This window comes from Panthera pardus, unplaced genomic scaffold (genome assembly GCF_024362965.1).
Source record: "Panthera pardus isolate Hobbes unplaced genomic scaffold, ASM2436296v1 HiC_scaffold_24, whole genome shotgun sequence".
Taxonomy (NCBI): Eukaryota; Metazoa; Chordata; class Mammalia; order Carnivora; family Felidae; genus Panthera; species Panthera pardus.
Window position 1 is genome coordinate 107,060,107 of NW_026526810.1, and position 19,572 is coordinate 107,079,678.

Here is a 19,572-nt window from a genome sequence, read left to right on the forward strand (position 1 = left end):
TCTTGGCTCTTTAGGGGTGCCCAGGATCTGCAATAGACATAGGGAAGAATGATGGGGTGAGTAGATGGATGTTACAGATCATTTAATGTTCAAGAGGGAAGGGGCCTCAGAGAGCCTTTTGCTCAAAACCCCCTCCTTCTTAAAAAAATCGTTGAACCTTTTCTTTTTAAGTTTTTATTTAAATTCCAGCTAACATACAGTGTGATATTAGTTTCAGGTGTACAACATAGTGATTCAACACCTCCACACGACACCCGCTGCTCATCACAAGTGCCCTCCTTCATCCCCGTCACCTATTTCACCCATACCCACTCCTCCCCTCTGGCGACCATCAGTTCGTTTTCTGTAGCTAAGAGTCTATTTCTTGGTTTGCCTCTTTTTTTTCCTCCCTCTTTCGCTCACCTGTTTCAACCCCCCTCCTTTTACGCAGTCATCCCCGGTGGATGTGGTGCCATGATTATTTAAATGCACTCACAAACCCTGGGCGGTAAGCATCATTACCTCCTTTCTGCAGCCTTGGAAACTGCTGTTTGCAGAGGTTACCTCAGGCCTCAAGAACGGCTTGTGGGCTAGCCTGAGGGACTTGACTGACAGCACTTTTCGGCTCCCCTTGGCCTGCCCGCCCCTTTTCAACCAAGTTACTAAGTTAAGCACTCCATCCAAAGCACTTTACAAAAACGTTTTTTTAAAAAAGTGAAAAGTGGATAAAATGGCAGAGGAAATACCTGAGTACCAACCCCTTCAGAGTATTCTGTGGGCGGTGCCTAGAGTACAGGTGAGGTGAATGGCCCTGGACCAGCGCTTGGCTTCTTGGCTTCTTACTCCCCCTCCCCCCACACCCCATTTTCAACTGCGAGGCTTGTGCTTTGGGGAAGAATCGGGAGCCATCAAGCTGGGCCTCCCAGCATTCCCTGAATGTTGAATTCACCTGCCACAACACCCACCCACACACTCCAGGACTCAGCGGCCCTATACTGCTCCCCTCCGCCTCCACTTTGAAGGGTAGCACAAAGCGCCACCTCAAAATATGCCACTTTGGTATATTGATTATTTTGAGCTGTGGGCATTTGAAAACCAGCAAATGCAGGGAGAGGCTTTCTCTGAACCTCCATCATCTGCCTAAACACAGATCCTCCAAAAAGGTGAAAGGGCGGGCCTACGAGGCCGACTCCATCTTGTTCTGTGTCCTTCACCTTGACCACACCTCCTCCCCTTGAGTAACCCCCCCCTCACCTGCCTAACAGGACTCGGACCCTTCCCCAGGACCCTTCCCAGTCAATCGGCTGAGGCCATAGCCATTACCTCACCAACTGCCCCTAGGCCCCAATAAAACCTTTGTCCTTTTGCAACTCGCTCTCTCTCCCTGGTATCTCACCGCTGCGTCGGTGCAGGTAGGGGATTGAGCTCGAGCTAGCTCGAATAAAGGCTCTTTTGCTTTTGCATCGGACTCGGCTCCCTAGTGGTCTTTGGGGATCTCGAATTCTGGGCATAACAAAGGAACTCGTTGGTCTTATTTATTAATTATTTATTTAACTTGTATTTAAATCCAAGTCAGTTAACGTACAGTATAGTAATGGTTTCAGGAACTCACTGGTCATAAATCCCCTTCCCGTGAGTTTCAACAACCAAGGAAGACGGACTGTTATCATGGGAGAGGAGACTAGAAGTCAATACCACATCCAGACAAACTGTCACAAACCATCATACCTCCCATCTGTTCTTCTAAGGGACCATTCATCTTCCTAAAAGCCCTTTACTTTCCCCTAAGAGATCCACGTCCCCACCCCCTTTCCCTATTAAGATGGTGTATAATCCTGAATTCTAAGCGCCTTGGGGAGTTACTCATTTTTCCTTGGGCATCTTCCATGTATGCATGTTAATAAACTGTTTTTCTCTTGTTGACCTGTTGCTATTTATAAAAAATGCAGCTTTGGTCTTAATCCATGGTGCCTGGCTCATAGCCCTCAAACCCTTGGAATTTCCTGAGTGATAAGAGCAATTGGAGCATTTTTTATTATAATATTGGGTCTCGTGTCCTCTGTTATGTTAATGAGGTGACTTTGGGACGGGGGGGGGGGGGGGGGGGGGGGGGGCGGGGCGGCGCTGGTTGCCAGGGGAGTGAATATTTTGACCTGTGAATAGAGGGGTGGACCTTTCAGTCCCATCCCCTGATTTCCAGGGAGGGGAGAAGGGGCTGAAATTTGAATCAATTGCCAATGACCAGTGATTTAATCAATCATACCTATGTAATATGAGGCCTCCAGAAAAGCCAAAAGGAGGGGGTCTGGAGAGCTGCCCGGTTGGGGAACCGAATGCCTTCATGTGCCACCCAAGTTCCACTAGAACAGAAGCTCCTTTGTTCCGGATTTTGCCTACTGAATCTCTTCATCTGATTGTTGATTCATATCCTTCAGTAGCCTCTGTAATAACCCCATCATGGAGTAAGCTCTGAGTGGCTCTTGCATATTAATTGAACCCTAGGAGGGGGGTCATGGGTTTTTAGCCAGTTTGTCAGAAGCACAAGTGACAAGCCTGGGCTTGTGGCTGGCATCTGAAGTGGTGGACAGTCTGGGGGACTGAGCCCCCGACCTGTGGGATCTGAGCCTCTCTCTAGGTAGACAATGTCAGAATTGTGTTGAACTGTAAGACACCCAGTAGGTGTCTGAGAATCACTTGTTAGTGGTGTGGGGGAAACCCTGCCATATTGGAATTGGGTCCCAGACCCTTTATCTGTCTTTTAGTGTAGGAGTCTCAGCTAAGAACTCAGAAAGGTAGAGGGAAAATTATTTTTCTTTCCCATAACTTCTCTTCCCCTCCTCTCCAACAGGAGTAACCCGTTCCTGGCTGGTACTTCTGCCCCTAAATGTTACAGATGAGGAAGGGCTTACTTTTCATCTATTTATTCATATCTGAGATTCATCTGGGAGATGATGATGTTGAGGATGACAATCATTTAGCTCAATTCTTTTATCTTAGATAGAAAAGTATTAAGGCACATGTTTTTAAAAAGAAATTTATTGTTGGGGCGCCTGGGTGGCTCAGTTGATGAAACGACCGACTTCTGCTCAGGTCATGATCTCGCAGTTTGTGAGTTCGAGCCCCGCGTCGGGCCCTGTGCTGACAGCTCAGAGCCTGGAACCTACTTCAGATTCTGTGTCTCCCCCCTCTCTCTACCCCTCCCCTGCTCACACTCTGTGTCTCTCTATCTCTCAAAAATAAATGTTAAAGAAAAAAACTTTTAAAGAATATTATTGTAAAATAATACTTATTTATAAAAAGAAAACAGGCTTGTATAAAAGAAAAGGTAAAACTCTTCTGTCTTCCAGCCTACCCCTGTGCCACTTTTTTTTTTTAATGTTTATTTAATTTTGAGAGAGAGAGACAGAGACAGAGCACGAGCGGGAGAGGGCAGAGAGACAGGGAGACACAGAATCCGAAGCAGGCTCCAGGCTCTGAGCTGTCAGCACAGAGCCTGACACGGGGCTCGAACCCACGGACCGTGAGATCATGACCTAAGCCGAAGTCAGACACTTAACCGACTGAGCCACCCAGGCGCCCCACCTGTGCCACTTTCTGGAGGTGACCACTGTTTACCGGCTTGCCGTGTATTTTTCCGGGTATATCTGTGTATTTACATATGCATGTATTATGAACTGTTTGTACGAAATGAATCATAATAGACATACATAACTTATTCCTTCTAACATTTATTTAGAACTCTACTGTAATGATAAGCTATAATTTAGGGATCATATAATCTCTTACCTAAACAAAGACAAATTCTAATTCACAGGGGCTCCTGAGAACACAGGTATATACTGCGACTGTCTCAGGAAAGCCAGGTTTATGTTAACCTACAAATGGAACTTCTATTGAGTTGAGAGGTAGTATTTAAAATGCGGTAGAATTTAAAATTGTGGGGCGCCTGGGTGCCTCAGTCGGTTAAGTGTCCAACTTTAGCTCAGGTCATGACCTCACAGTTTGTGGGTTTGAGCCCCGTGTCGAGCTCTGTGCTGACAGCTCGAAGCCTGGAGCCTGCTTGGGATTCTGTGTCTCCCTCTCTCTCTGCCCCTCCCTTGCTCACACTCTGTCTCTTTTTCTCTCTCAAAAATAAGTAAGTGTTAAAAAAAATTAAAATGATGTTGTTGAACAGTCTTGGTCATACTAATTTATAATCTACTGACCTATAAGGCCTCCTATTTCTTCAAACTTTCAAAATACTGAGCATTATACATATTATTCCTGAGTTTGCCAAATCAGTAAGAAATTGTATCTTACTTTAATCTGCATTTATTTAATAATCAGTGAAGCTGAACATCTTTCATTTCTTATTGGTCATTTTGTTTCACATTTCTATGAACTACTTGTTTGTATCCTTTGTGTCTACATTTCTGTTGAATTATTGGTTCTTTCTTCTTGATTTGTAAGAGCTCCTTGCATTTTGGGTTTTTAAAAAATTTTTTTAAGTTTATTTATGTATTTTGAGAGAGACAGAGACAGCACAAGTGGGGGAAGGGCAGCTAGAGAGGGAGAGAGACTCCCAAGCAGGCTCTGCACTGCCAGCACAGAGCCCGACGTGCGGCTCGAACGCACAAAGCCATGAGATCATGACCTGAGCCGAAATCAAGAGTCAGACACTTAACCAACTGAGCCGCCCAGGCGCCCAGCATTTTGAAGGAATTAGTTACTTGTTTTGCCTATATTTGGCTAATATTTTTTCCCCAGCACGATGTTTGTATCTTGACTTTGGGGTATTTTTAGACTTATAAGAATCCTAAGTCTTTATGTAGTTTTTGGTCTTTTTTGGTGACATTTGGATTTTATATCCAAGATTGCAAAAAACAAGAACAATGGGAACAAAAAGTAACTAACTTTTTCTGCATACTTTTTAATTTCCTTTTTAAATTTAAATTTTAGGACTCCTGGGTGGGTCAGTTGGTTAAGCGTCCGACTCTTGGTTTCAGCTCAGGTCGTGATCTCACCATTTTGTGATTTCGAGCCCCGTGTCTGTCTCTGAGCTGACAGTGCAGAGCCTGCTTGGGATTCTCTGCCCCTCCCCCACTCACACTGTCTCTGTCTCTCTCAAAATAGATAAATAAACTTAAAAAAAAAAGATTTAAATTTAAATTTTGAGCCGCCTAGAATTTATTTTGATTTAAGAAATGAACTCAGTTTTATTTGTTTCCATATCGTCTGGTCACTTTTCCTAACATCATTCACAGAAAATAGCATATCTCTCCCTTCTCCCTCCCATTGGAAATGCAACTGTATCTTGTGCCAACCTTCCATATGTACTTGGTTCTATTTTTAACCTCTCTGTTTTCTTTTATTGATTTGTTTGGCTTTATACCAATAGTATCTTGCTGTATAAAGTCTGCAGTCTTTCATATGTCTTAATATCTGGTAGGCCTATTTCCCTATCTTCATTTTTCTTTTCTTCAGATTTTTCCTGATCACTCATGTTTAAATTCTTCTGGTTGAATCTTCCTCCCCTCCCCCACCTCCCCCCCCCCCCCCCACCAGCTGCCAACACACGGGATTTCACTGAATTTATAGATTAAGTCAGGGAGGAGTTATACCTCTGTATCACTGAGCCTTTTTCAAGAATGAGCCACATCTTCCCTTTAAGGTTCTGTTTAACCACAGGGTGGCCGTCAAGGAAAAACATGGACGGACATATATACTAAGTGGTTTATTTAGATTACGTTACAATGCATGACATGGTCATTGTGTTGTAGCTCATTAACAACGTATGGTTTGGTGCACTGTGCGAAACTGCAATGAATGAGGTGCATAACACTACATTTCTATTGATCTCAGCCACGATCAGATTATTTGTGTCTCTGATTTCTGCTTGAAATCAGAGCTGCAGCTTTAGCATATCCTAGCAGAACTAATCAAAAGAACTCTATCCATTAAAAATTTTTAGGATTATCCCCGTTTCCAGATTTTTTGGCCACGTTGTATATTGCACCTGGGTAGAATGCTGGGCTGTGGGGGAGGTGCCCATCTAGGCGCACGGTGCTGCTGTGGAGACATGTACTTGCCCCAGCAATGGAGTGCCCCTTAAAGAAGTCACACGTGCTTTTTGTCCCAGTTCCCCCTTCCCTCCTTTTTCTTTTTGCTTAATTTGATTTTTTAAAGTCGCCTTTGTGTAGAACTACCGTACCATCCAGCAATTACACTATTAGGTATTTACCCAAAGGATACAAAAATGCAGATCGGAAGGGACGCATGCACCCCCATGTTTATAGCAGCACTACCAAACAATAGCCAAGCTACGGAGACGGCCCAAATACTCACTGACTGACGAAATGTGTAAAGAAGATGTAGAATACATGGAATATTACTCAGCCATCAGAAAGAATGAAATCTTGCCATTTGCAACCACTTGGACGGAGCTAGAGTGTACTATGCTAAGCAAAATAAGTCAGTCAGAGAAAGACGAATATCATACGATTTCATCATAGGTGGAATTTAAGAAACAAAACAGATGAACATATAGGAAGAGGGGGATGGAGAGAAGACAGGGAAACAAACCACAAGAGACTCTTAATGATAGAGAATAAACAGGGTTGATGGAGGGAGGTGGGTGGGGGATGGGCTAGATGGAGGATGGGTATGAAAGACAGCACTTGTGCTGAGCACTGGGTGTTGTGTGCAAATGATGAGTCACCGAATTCTACTTCTGAAACCAATTATGCACTGTAGGTCAACTAACTAAAATATAAAAAAATAAATAAAAGTCTGCCTTTATAATGCTCTCTCCTACTGGTGGGTATAACCTAGTTATTTAATTCTATTAATTAGAGTATATATGAAGCACAGGTAATGTACCTCTAAACTTGATCTACAGTGTCAATAATGTACTGTGCCAGTTCACTACTCTAATTTGGTTTTTTGTTCCAAAAAGTGTTGTAAACTGAGGCACCGGCCCATGATCAGGGCCTTGCTGAGTTCTAATGGGTTGGACTTGAACCTGGCCTCGCTTTGAGCCTCAGTGGGTGAGGCAGGAGGCCGTTGACCCTCTTGAAATAGTCATACTGGATGTGTTCTGTGTATTGTATGGCCCATTATTGCTTTTATTTTTCTAGTTAATATCTGACAGGTTCAAGTTCAATGGTTTCTGAATATGAAACACCAGAAGTGCAATGGTAACTCACAAACACTGACACATTACACTTGTATGATCTGCACCGTATGTTGGCCAGGAGTGTGTTTGTGGGGGCCCGGGGAGCCCTGAGGTGGCCCTGTCTTGGCCATTCGTTCTGCTCCCTTCCTTCCTCAGTCGCAGAGCTGTGTCGTTTGGGGGCTTGGTAGGGTCAAGCAGACAAGAACCTGAACAGGAATCGGCTTTGTCCCCCTTTGCTGTGACAGCTGCTGAAGTTCACTGGGGCCTTGAGGACATGCCTGGCCGGAAAGACTGAGGAGGGCCAGGACTGACCCAAGGAAATTTAGTTATGTGCTGTTTTGGTCTGAGTAACACAAACTCTTACACTTTTCATTTTTTCCATGTCCTTTCTAGCCAAAGCAGAGAAGTGTTTCCATGCCTGTGTCAGGCCAACAGATGACAGCACTGGGCAAGTCCCCATCTGAGCCGTGAGCTGATGCTCTGAACCCTGAGCCCAGCGGGGAGGCAGCCTCCAGCCTGCACTTGTCAGGGCCTGGTTGTGTTCCGGGCACCAGAGGCCAGCTTGTTTGGGAGCTGAGGGACTCAGTACTGGAAGGGGCCGCCAAGCACATCTGCGCCCGGGAGTAGTCTGAAGACGCACAGAGAAAGCTTTGTGCTTAGGCTCCGCAGCCAGACAGCCTCAGTTCCAGTCCCAGCCCAGCCACTCAGCAGCTGTGTGACGCTGGCATGTTATTTTATCTCTCTGGGCCTCGGTTTCCACTTCTGTAAAATCAGGATCAGAGGAGCACCCACTCGGCAGGACGACTTGAAGCTGGAAATAAGCACCTAGTATAGCATCCAGCTCATAGTAGGCCCTCAGGGAGCTGTTGGCATCAGCTTATTATTGCAGCGGAGACCTAATCGTTCCTCACTCTGCAGCAGCTGCAACAGACTTGGGGGGGGGTGGCTGGGGACAGTAAGGCAGGGTTCTGGGACCCTTCACAGACCCAGGAATGCTCTACTCAAGCCGAGTAAACGGGTAAGCAGCTGGGAACGGAGCTATCCCACCACGCGTCCCTAGCATTGCCCACCCTCAGAGTCCGCAGATGACCTCTGGGCCAAGCAGAGAGTGGGATAGGGGACCCAGGGAGCTTGGTTGGACCTGGAATCTCCCTGAACCTGAACAGAGACCATCTGGGGAATGCACTCCCCTTCTTTCTTGGTGAGACCGCGGGTGCCGTCAAACTGCGCGGTCATCAGCGCCCTTGGAAAAGTCAGGTTGTGACGGGAAATCTAAGTGGAAGCCCAAGGTGGGCTTCCCAGGCGGCCCTTACCCTGTGGTCCTTGGCATGTAATTGAACTAGAGCCTCCAGGGCATGTGGGCATGTGTTTCAAGGTGGTAGTTTCTATAGTAACAGTGAAGGTTCCAGCTGAGTTCCAGTTGGGTCTGCTGATGGTGAAACAGTACAAAAGGAGGCCAAAACCCAGACCCATGACGAGGCTCCTTGGAAAGAGGGTCAGGGGGGATGACCTCCAAGTCCCTCCTAGTCCTCCGTCCTGTGATTTCACCAGCCCATGACTAGCGCTGGTTCCGTCCTGCCTCGATATAAAGCGGCGTCTGAGCCTTGCTAGCACCTTGGAACACCTGGAGAGCTTTAAGAACTCCTGATGCCAGGCTCCCACCTCCAGAGTGTCTGATTTAATTGGTCTCGGGTAGGGCCTGGGCATCGGGACTTTTTAAATCTTCTGATTCTTCTGATTCTAATGTGCAGCCAAGATTGACAACGACTGGTAAAAAGGCAGGTGAGCTAATAATAATGAATAATTACAATGTATGTGCCAGAGACTGTGCTAAGCACATTATCTACATCATCTCCTTTAATTCTCACCATAATCCCCATTTTCCAGGTGAAGAAGCAGGCTCAGGAAGTGACTTCCCAAGGCCAGACAGCAGTCAACACTGGCATCCTAGCCCAGAGCCCTCAGATTTCCAAGGCCAGGCTGGTAACCCTTATGTAACTGCCTTCGAGGTCATGTGAAAACGGAAATGGGGACGTGTCTGGAGCAGGCCCCTGAGGGACCCTGAACACCCTAGGCGAGTTTCCCTGTGCCCAGGCTGAGGTCCCCGGCCCTGTGCCACCCCAGCATCTTGTCTGGTTGGATAGGGCCAAGCGGGGGTTGGCTGCTTCCCCAGAACCCAGCGGCTTGGGTTTGCCGGGAGGGAGGCCCTGTGGGACCCGCCTTTTCATTTGGGAGCCTGACACCTTGCACTCAGAGCTGGTGAATCATGTGTTTGGTTTCCCAGCCCTCCTGATGAATGGCAGTCTTTCAACTTAGGACACAGCATCAGATGAGATTTTGTTCCCAGGGGAGCGGGGAGTGGTTGGGAGCACAGTTTGTTCGCCAGGTGTTTTGGGTTTAGAGCAGACTCAGACAAAAAGTCAGGAGCCATCCATAATATAGAACCAGAGGCTTTTTATTTGCAGTTTCACTGAAATTTAGTGAAAGGCAAGCCCAGCAGGTACCTGTTTTACTGGCAGTAAAAGGAAATTAGACAGCAGTTATTTAAAAGGAGTTTGAGTTGTTCAAATCTTCAATCTAGGGGTACATGTGTGCTTTAAAAGAAAGTTTACAAGGCCTGGGGATTTGGGGTTGAACTGTTTTTTGCTAAAAATGATGTGGAAAATATTTTCCTTTCTTATTTTCAACCTCCCCCTTTGCTGTTTGTTTCCTAAATTTAGCAGTCAAGAAGAAGTAAGCAAATCTAGCTGGAAAAAAACCTGAAGCAGGTCAGGCAGGATTCAAAGTTTAATTGAAGTGATGGACTGAAAATAAAACTCTCCAAAATGAGAAATCATTCTTCCCATTTTATAGAGCAGACTCATTATTTCAGCTTAAACAATTTCAGATGTGGTTGACCTTGTTGGACGTGGAAGTGCTGGGTTGGGCACTTCCCAAAAGGACAGACTGGGGAGGAGGCCACTGTCTAAACGTCAGCCAAGAGCTGTTGGAGGGGGCTGGAGGGCTGTGGGAGGCCCAGGAGGCTGTCACTCACCATCTCCCAACCCTCCTTCCTCACCCGGGCAACTCCAGGGGGCTCTTAAGTTATTGTCCAGATGGAACCCCCACCCCCTACCCCAAAGCCTGACCACAGCCCTGCCTGCTGGGGAAGGCTGGGCTTACCCCTCCTGACTCTGGGCTCAAGTCACTCGGCCAGATTCCAGGGACCAGCCTGATGTCTTGGAATGGATGGCTGCCACCAAACTGTGTCATTGCCATTGGTGGCTCATTTTTTGGTTTTGGTTTTTGATTTGTTTCTTACTTTTGGAGAATGGTTTTCTATCCATCAAAATGACTGAGGGACTGACATCTCTGGATTTTTGGTTATTAGAGAAGGACAGTCAACTCAAACTAGTTTAAGCACACACACACACACACACACACACACACACACACACACACAAAGGGACAGATAGGTAGTAGATAGACAGGTAGCTAGGTAGGTAAGAAGGTAGATAGGCAGATAGATATAGACAGATACCAAAAAAAAAACCCCAAACCCAAGATGAATTTGAATCAGATATGACTAGTCCCAGGAACCCCAAACAACATCACTATAGAGCTTTCTTTCTGTCTCTTGGCTCTGATTGTTTCTTCTTGGCTTCCTTCTCCAGACAAAATTTCTTTATGTGGTAGGCAAGAAGACTTTGCCTCCCAAGCTTAGCAGTGATGACGAAAAGAGCTCATCTTTTTATTTTAAACCTGCCTATTGTATGAATGCATGTATGTATGTATGTATGTATGTATTTTAATGTTTATTTATTTGAGAGAAAGAGAGCACACATGCACACGTGCAAGCAAGGGAGGGGCAGAGAAAGAGGGAGAAAAAGAATCCCAAGCAGGCTCCATGCTGCCAGTGCAGAGCCCAGCATGGGGCTCGATCCCATGAAAGACCATGACCTGAGCCAAAATCAAAAGTCGGACACCCAATCAACTGGACCACCCACCCAGGCACCATAAGAGCTCATCTTACAGAAAGTTCTCAGAATGGGGGCACCTGGGTGGCCAGTCAGTTAAGACTCTGACTCTTGATTTCAGCTTAGGTCACGATCTCATGGTCGGTGAGAAGTCCTTCCTGCGTGCATCTCTGTGCTGACAATGCGGAACCTGCTGGGGATTCTCTCACTCTCTCTCTCTCTCTCTCTGCCCCTCCCCTGCACTTGCATGTGTGTGTGTGTGTACATTTTTTTCTCTCTAAATAAATAAATAAACTGAAAAAAAAAAAGTTCCAGGATGGATTCTGATTGGCCCAGATTGAGTCGAGTGACGATTCCTTCATCCATCCCTGTGTCCGGGAGTGCACTCGCCTGGGCCTTGTGCCCATCCCCGTGGTGGAGATTGAGGTGTTGGTGGGGCAGGAGGACAGTGATTAACAGCTCAGCCAGGAGATAGGAGTGGGAAGGAGATCCCCAAGGCAAGCAGAAACTACCCTGCCACCCACTTTGGTCCATCTCAGCTCCAAGTAATGTGTTAGCCAAGTACATGTGTGTGGGAGGGGGAAGGGGGATGAGTGAGGTCATGACAGCTCATTGCTCATGCGTTCATTAGCCATTGATCTTGAAGCCTACCTTCACACAGGCACTGTTCTGGGCTTTGGGGTCCAGCACTAAACAAAACAGATGGCCCCTGCCCTTGTGAAGCTTCTATTCTCGTGGGAAGAAGCCGTCAAGAAGATAAAATAAACAGAATACACACGTAGAACACCAGATGACACTAAGTGCCATAAGGAAATATAGAACAAGGAGGGAGGTTAGGGGGTGTGAGCGTGGCACTGAGGTCATAGTGTTACCGGTAGTGGTTGGGGAAGGCTCACCGGAGAAGCAAAGTTTGAGCAGAGCCCTGCAGAAGGGTCAAGGAGGGAGCCATGCAGAGACCTGGAAGAGCCTTCCAGAAGGAACGGAGGGGCTGAGGGGAAGGCTCAAAGAACATGAGGCTAGTGCGACCAGAACAGAGCCGGGGAGGCAGCAACGGCAGAACCCGAGTCCGGTGTTAACTGGGCCCCCACTCACACAGCGTCCTGGGCCACTGTGCCTGGGGGGAGAGCGAAAGCCACTGGAGGTCACAGGATGCGTCAAGGAATCCCATTTGTTCTCTGTGTTTTTCTCCCCTGTTGATTATACTTGAGACAGGGACAATATTTAGGTATTCATTCCTTTGCTCATTCATTCGTTCCTTTATTCAGCAGACATCCGCTCAGTGCCTACCACGTGCGAGGTGCTGGGAGCCCAAAGGTGGGGAGCTCACCATCTAGTGGAAAGGAAAGAGAAGGAAAGCACGGACATCAGTGTCACGTGATGCAGGAATTGCACAAAGAGCTCCAAGTGCCTTCGTCCCCTCCAGAAAGGGCAGCAGTACGCCTCCCATCCAGAGGCTCCAACTGGCTCCAAGCCCAGGATCTTGGGTCTCTCGGGCTGATCCAGATATAGCTCCTCATAGTCCTGAAGCCTAGAGCCAAAGGATGCATTTACCCCTCGCCAACGTGCTTAGTAAGCAGTGTGGGTGGGAAAACAGGAGAACAGCTACACACTTCCCCTTTAGAAGAGGGGAGAAGGGGAATAGCATTCACTGGTCACCAATCCGTGATGCATGCGCCATCTCTGGACTGTTCCAGCTAGGCTTGGGATGGGATGAAGTTCCTTGGCCCATTCTCCAGCTACCCGTGATCTGATTGAGGGTGGGGATATCTCTTCATGATCTTCCATGGCCATGTCTGGCATGGAGTGGGGAGCAAGGAGGGGTGATCTGGACTCCTAGATTTCTTTTCTGGGGTCCATACTGCTTTTTGTTGATTTCTATCTTCCCAGCCTCTTCCACAGTGTCTGCACGTACTAGACTTTCAGGAAATATTTGTTGATTTAGCACTACCGGCATGCCCATAGGACACCACTGTGGATGCGCAGGGCAGGGGTCTCAGTCAGGCTGTGGAGCATCAAGGGGAGGGGCACATCGGGGATGACCCCTGGATGTGTTGCCTGGAGGACCAGGGGGTTCGCCCTGCCCCCCTCTGCAAAAAGCAACGCAGGAGAAGCAGCAGCTTTGGTGATCAGTGAGGAATTTGTTTTGAGGTGTTGGGTTAGAGGTACCCATGGGACATTCAAAGGTCTGCAAGTCTCAAGATCAAAGAACAAGGCCACAGGAAATGAGCTGTGGGTGTGGGCGTGTAAACGGGGGGTTAGATACCAGGTAGAAGAGTTCTGGGTGGTGCCTGCCGGGTAAGGCCAGGGAGGCGCTGGATAGAGGAAATTAAAGCCCCGCAGAGGTCACATCCTACCCTTCCTCAGTGTCTCCTCCACTTCGGCTGACTCAGGGCCAACTAATGTTTCAGCTCCCAGCCCCAGTGATGCTGGGTCAACGTGAAAGCAGAGCTAAGACCTCTGGGAGGGAGCAGGAACTGTGTTTCCACGGCACCCCTCTTCACAAGGTGGCTCACAAGTGAAGGGTCTAACCATGGAGGACAGTTGGAGGAGCAGAGGCTATGGATCTGCTGAGGCAGCAGCAGGCATTTCTGGACATCTTTGAGGGTGTCTAGCTTAGTTTTGAGGCCCTGAAGGGACTAAGCCCTTTAAGGCAGGAAGGCAGCTGGCTGGGGATGGGGGAAGCACCTCTTCCTTCTGGCACACGGGAGTGCTCAGTGGCGCTCTGCTGAATGAATGGGTGGCTGGATGAAGGAGTGAGTGAAGTCAAGCGTTCTTAAATGAATGAATGATCAGATGGGCCTTGGAACTTGCAGAGGGGTGTCCCAGTGCCTGGTAGATGGGCCACTCTTAATCAATGTTTATTGGGCGATGGGTGAGTGTGGGATGAGGGCTCAGAGGTTTCCTGAGCCCGCAGAGTGGCCAGAAGTCCTAAATAAATAAACACGGTTATTTCCCACAGTTGACTTGCAGGATAATAAAGCGGCATCCTCTCCCTTCGGGAGCTTTCTGCACTTCTTCTTTTATTTTGCCTCAGCCATCAACTGGAGGCTGCTTTTCATTTCTCTGACCTGTGCTGGGAGGGATGCGGGAGGAGGGTGGGGGGAGGCAGAGTTAGCACCCCACCTTCTCCCAGGTGGGAAGGACCCAGAGGAGCTCTTGTGTTCACTCTCAAAGTTGGACATCCTTCTAGCAATCCAAGACTCAAGTCAGAACAGTCTCCCCTGCCCTCTCCCTCCCTCCTTCCGTCTTTCCTGAAATGGATTTCCAGTCCAGGGGGGCTGGGCCACATCTGTCCAGTCCCTGGCATGGCGCCAACTCCGAATACCGCAGTGGCACAGCTGTGGTCACCATCCTGAGCATGTGTGCGTAGCGTGGGGCTGGGCCCAGTGGACACGAGGAAACCTCCCTCACTGGCTCTGCCCTTAGGGGGCTCAGGGACTGGCTCCCAGGACAGGATACAGCTGGAGGCTGGAACCCTACAGGGCGGCAGCTTTGATGGAGATACTCCTGGAGCCTTCTGCACTCCTGTGTCATGAGGCTGGGGGCTAGGCTCCCAGGGGGACACGGAGGCCCCGGGCCACTGTGGATGTGCTCCAGAATCACCCAACACCTCGCTCTCCTCTTCCCCAGGTCCGGCCGCCTTCCAGGGACCATCCCTCTAGAGCTAGACCTGTGACGGGGTCCTCATGCAGAGGGTCTATGTATGGGCGATCCTTACCCACCTTCCTGCTGCCTCTGGGGGCCCACAGCTCCCGCCCAGGCTGCCGGTCAGGCAGAAGGGTTGTAGTTGGGATGCCTCACGGTTGGTGATATTTCAAAGCACGCTGGGAAACATCCGGCCAGCAGCTTGGTTCAAATAATGAGATGTCAGGATCCATCTATCTATCCATTCATCTCAGATGTGTCCTTCCCCCAGGTCTTTCGTGGGGGGACTTTGGGACCACAGAGTGGGGTGTGGCTAAGAGGAGAGAGGCTGGGCCATGGCATCTGTCATCCATCACTCCCCAGCTCTTAGCACCTGTGAGCCAGCAGCTCTGACACAGGGCTACTCCAGCAGCACCGCACAAGTCCCCGAGAATATGCATCATTGTCTGCGTTTGCCTTCTAGCAGCTCTGGCACGAGCCTGGAGGGGCCTGATGGTCCTCACAGGTAGTTCTCTGTGCAGCAGCTTGTCCGAGCTCTGGGCGTTTCACCGATTAGGCACTTCCTACATGCCGAGCCGGTGTCAGGCCCAAGTTCATCCATAGGAGGCCGCAGGCTGCTTGACAACCTCCAGCTTGTTTGGTGGTCCCCTCAGGACCCCTCATCTTGGGAGTCGCCTTCTCCAAATCCCGCAAAGAGCACTGGTGAAGAGAATGACCTTCAGGGTCAGAACAACCAGTTTGAATCCAGAACCTGTGACTTACTAACACTGACCTTGGGTTTAGGAAAAAAAAAATAGATTTCTTTTTCTTCCTAGAGCAGTTGTAGGTACACAAAATTGAGAAAAAGTACAGAGAGTTCCCGTATGCTCCCTGTACACATGAGGGTACTATTTTTTAACTTCTTGAGCCTCAGTTTCCTTATCTGTACAGTGGGGGAAATAACGATCTCCTGCTCACAGAGTTGGGATAAGGCACAAATAAGGCAGTTAGCTCCTGCCTACTAGTAAGTACTTTGCACACAGTGGCTGCTTTTTACTCCTGCCCGGGACCTCTCTGATGCTGACCTTTGTCTCAGGTGACAGGAACACCCTCCAGAGGCTTTGATGAGAAGGTGTACCTGGCAGCCAAACAGCTGAAGGCTGGAGAGGACCCTTACAGGCAGCATGCCTTCAACCAGCTAGAAAGTGACAAACTGAGCCCCGACCGGCCCATCCGGGACACCCGCCATTACAGGTATGGCCTCCATTGTGCCAATGGAGAAAGAAACGTGGAGGGAAGGGCCAACACCACTTAGCTTGCTTCCTTTTGGTCACGTGGATTTAAGAAATGAGAAAGATTTTGGGTGCCTGGGTGGCTCAGTCGGTTAAGTGCCCCACTTCAGCTCAGGTCGTGATCTCATGGCTCATGAGTTCAAGCCCCACATCAGGCTCTGTGCTGACAGCTCAGGGCCTGGAGCCTGCTTCAGATTCTGTGTCTCCCTCTCTCTCTCCCCCTCCCCCGCTCACACTCTGTGTGTCTCTCTCGCAAAAATAAATACACATTTAAAAAAATTAAAAAAAAAAAGGAATGTGAAAGATTCCCTCAGACACTCAGGAGACTCAGAAACCCAGTCTAGTTACTGAGACACTCAAACCCTCACCCTCAGTTGTTTCCCTGACTCTTCTGTTTCACTGATCTCCTGAGGGCCTGAGAAGGCCAAGAAAACTCAGCTGGGGCCGGGGAAGCCCTTCAGCACCTCAGTCCAGCGTCCCAGTGAGAGGGACCTGCCTGGGGGCCGCAGGGAGGACTGAGGGGGTGGCCGAGCCTGCTGGTGGTGCCTGAGGTGGAGAGGTGCCACCAACCATGCCCACACTGTGCAAACAGTGCAGTTCTGTGCACTGCCCCATCGACATCCCTTCCCTCCTCCTCTGCCCGCCCTGCTGCCCCGGCTTCCACAGCAGTGGAAGGATTTCCCAGAAAAGCTTCCCAGCCTTGCTCTTGGTTCTGTCAGTATGGTAGGTGGGAGAGGCCCCAGAGCAGACCAAGGACACCTTCCATGATGAATCTCGCTCTGATTCCACCCTGTGTGAGTGACCGACCTTGGGGAAGTCATCAAGCCCCGCTCCTTGGTTCAGGTCCTTGACGTGTCCTGTCTAGATTATAGTCACCACCTCCAGCGCCCTCTTCCCGCCCTCACCTATGGGAACAGTCTGAGCCCCTCCGCCCGAAGTGCAAGCCACCCCTGCTGACCCCCAGCCTCTGCTCCTTTCCCCCAGCACTTAATGCTCCTGCAGTCTGATACCCTCCTGCCCCTCTCCCTGTCTATGCACACGGGCTGTTTCCTCCACCGGAACCCCCACCCCCACCACCCGCACCTTCACAACACCCCTCAGTGTCCTCTCCTCCGGGCAAGGCTCCTTGCCAACCCAGGCTGGTTTGGGGGCTTCCTCTGTACTCTGTGCAGACAGGTCAGCAAGGGCCTGTTGGAGCTGACCACTCACGGGCCTGCCGTTTTGAGTGACCATCATGGGCTGGGCTGGACCTAGCTGTGTACCTAGGGCCAGGCTGGTCCTGATTTGAGGGTAGGTGAGGATGACGCGGGCCAACGTTGCTTTTCCTTCTGAAGCGGCTGCTCCACAGCACAAAAGGTGTATGAAGTAAGGGTGCAGAAGGGGACAGGCTTCTAGCACCTTCCTTGTCGGTCATGGAGAGGCGCCTGAAATCCAGTGGGCTTGCAGCCTGTCAGAGTGAGATGGATGTTGAGTTGGGGGGCGGGGCCCAAACTGTCCTCGCTGTCCTGGAATCCCAGTGCTGCCAGCCTCCAGAAACTCACGCTGCCAAATAGGACAATAATCCTGCTACTTGGGGAGACCCCACCCAGGTCCAGGGGCCAGCTCAGGTCTCAGAAGCTCTTTCTTGGTCCTGGTGCAGAGTCTACCTGCACTGTGGGGTCTACGAGACCATGTCCACACGGCTCCACTTGGAGACCTTCCTTGGCAGCCCTGGCCATGGCCAACCTAGACCCCAAGGCCTAGAGGTTCTGCAGACCCGAATCTCTGAACTGACCCAGGGTTAGCCTGGATCACCTCTGTCCTCCCTCCCACCAAGCCCCCAACCCCCACCTTCTCAGGTGTTCACTGAAGAACTTAAAGGAGGAGTTCCTCTTGGGACGACGCGTGTTTTAAAATGAGACTCTTCAAATCCAAGGCAGGGGTGGGTTGGTGAGGTCAGCCTCCCCTCCTGCCCCAGGGCTGCTGCCCGCCCTCCCAGAAGCCCAAGGTAGATTGGGTGTGTGTGCATATGAGTGCACGCGTGTGTAGGGGGAGCAGCCAAGGTGCTGGCTTTCGCGCACTGGGGTGAGCCACGCTCTTCTCCTGGCCCTCCAGACTGCAGCTCCTGCTGGACTCCAAACTGTCAGGCTAGTTCTTAGCCCAGCCTGGATCTCTCTCAAGGGGAGCAGAGAGACCAGGCAGGGCAGACCTACTAGCATCACAAAGAAAACCCCACCAGCCCCAAACTCAAAACGTAGGCATGGAACAAACCTCTTCAGAGGCTCTTGGCTCCTGGGAGCCAGATTAATCCCCATCCTCATAGTTATAAATCCCAGAGAAATGCAGAGTGGAGAGGGTTGGAGGGGGCGGGTGGGGAGGGGGTCAAGTTCACCCCCCCAGATGGGGTATGGGGAGGTTCGCCACTTTCAGGTGAAGAATGGGCATCACTATCCAGGGTCTCTGCTTCCTGGGCACAGGATAGTTAGGGTTCACAGTAAGAGACCTGGCCCCCTAGAGGTCAATGCCGGGGGTGGGGGGGGGTGGGGGGGGTGCTGAGCTGGGCACCTGGGAGGTGGCTACTTCTTCCAACACTCCCCAGCTCAGCAGGCCAAGCCCACCCCCAACCCCAAATCCACATGCCTCTGGGAGGATGCACTTGGAAAGTCTGGCTTCTCAGGGGGGCAGGGGTGAGTCTCCCTACCCCTCCACCCCTCCTACTCCCTGCATTGCTTCTCAAGGAGAATTATTCTAAAGCCTCACAGGATTCCTCCCAGGGGGGTCCCAGGCTGGTGGAACTCCTGCCTGCCTGACCCAGTCCGCTCCGGCAGGGCAGGAAATGGGCCTGGGAATTCGACTATAAGCTGCTGTCAGTGGAATGAATGCTGGAATAAAAAAACAGTCACTGCCGAAATAGTCAGAGAGCAATTGTAATAAAGAAGAAGATTGCCATGAAAACCAACTGCCTTCCCGCCGGCCCCAGGAACACGAAGAAAAGCATTCGCAGTAGCAACAGGGATGAAGGCTGGCAGGAATGGATTGTTTTAATTCCTTTTCCTGAGGAGGGGGAAGCCAATGCCTAAAAATGTGGGAGAAGGCGAGCCCAGAGCTGTGCGGGGAGGGAGCAGGGTGGCAGGAGCTGCTTGTGGTGTCTTCTCAGAGGCTTCTGTTTGCTCCAGAGGTCCAGGGCTTGGGAGGAGGGAGGCTGCTCCCCTGCCGGGTGTCACCGGCCTGCTGTCAGTATTGGGCAGTAAGTAGCGGGAGTCACATGCGGGCAGAATGGGGGTGATTCCTCTCCAGATCCTACAAATGTCATGAGCCAGGAGAAAGAAGCGACAGGTTCCAGGCACAAAACAGAGGCTGTTGCCTCCTGTCCCCCATGTCTCTGTCTCTATTGGGCAGGGAGTTCTGTCTGCTGGCCCCAGGCTGGGGCCTGGAACGGTACCTGCACATGGTGGGCCAGAGCCCTCCTAAACGCTTCACTCCTAGGTCTTTGGCAAAGGTGACTGGGCCTGGGAAGGTGCCCCAACCTGTGGCTCCAGGGTGGGCTGTGTGGGCACGGAGGGGCACACCGTGGAGGGGCAGGCTCGCA

The 19,572-nt window shown here is 50.1% G+C and overlaps 1 protein-coding gene across 2 annotated transcripts in view; it reads left to right on the plus strand.

Annotated features, from left to right (window-relative positions):
* GALNT16 (polypeptide N-acetylgalactosaminyltransferase 16) overlaps nucleotides 1-19,572 on the plus strand; it is a 93,084-nt gene that overhangs the window by 44,182 nt on the left and 29,330 nt on the right. For both annotated transcript variants that reach the window (XM_019451416.2, XM_019451417.2), the window contains one exon: nucleotides 15,809-15,966. In XM_019451416.2, the coding sequence (XP_019306961.2) occupies nucleotides 15,809-15,966 (158 nt within the window). The remainder of the gene's footprint in view (nucleotides 1-15,808; nucleotides 15,967-19,572) is intronic.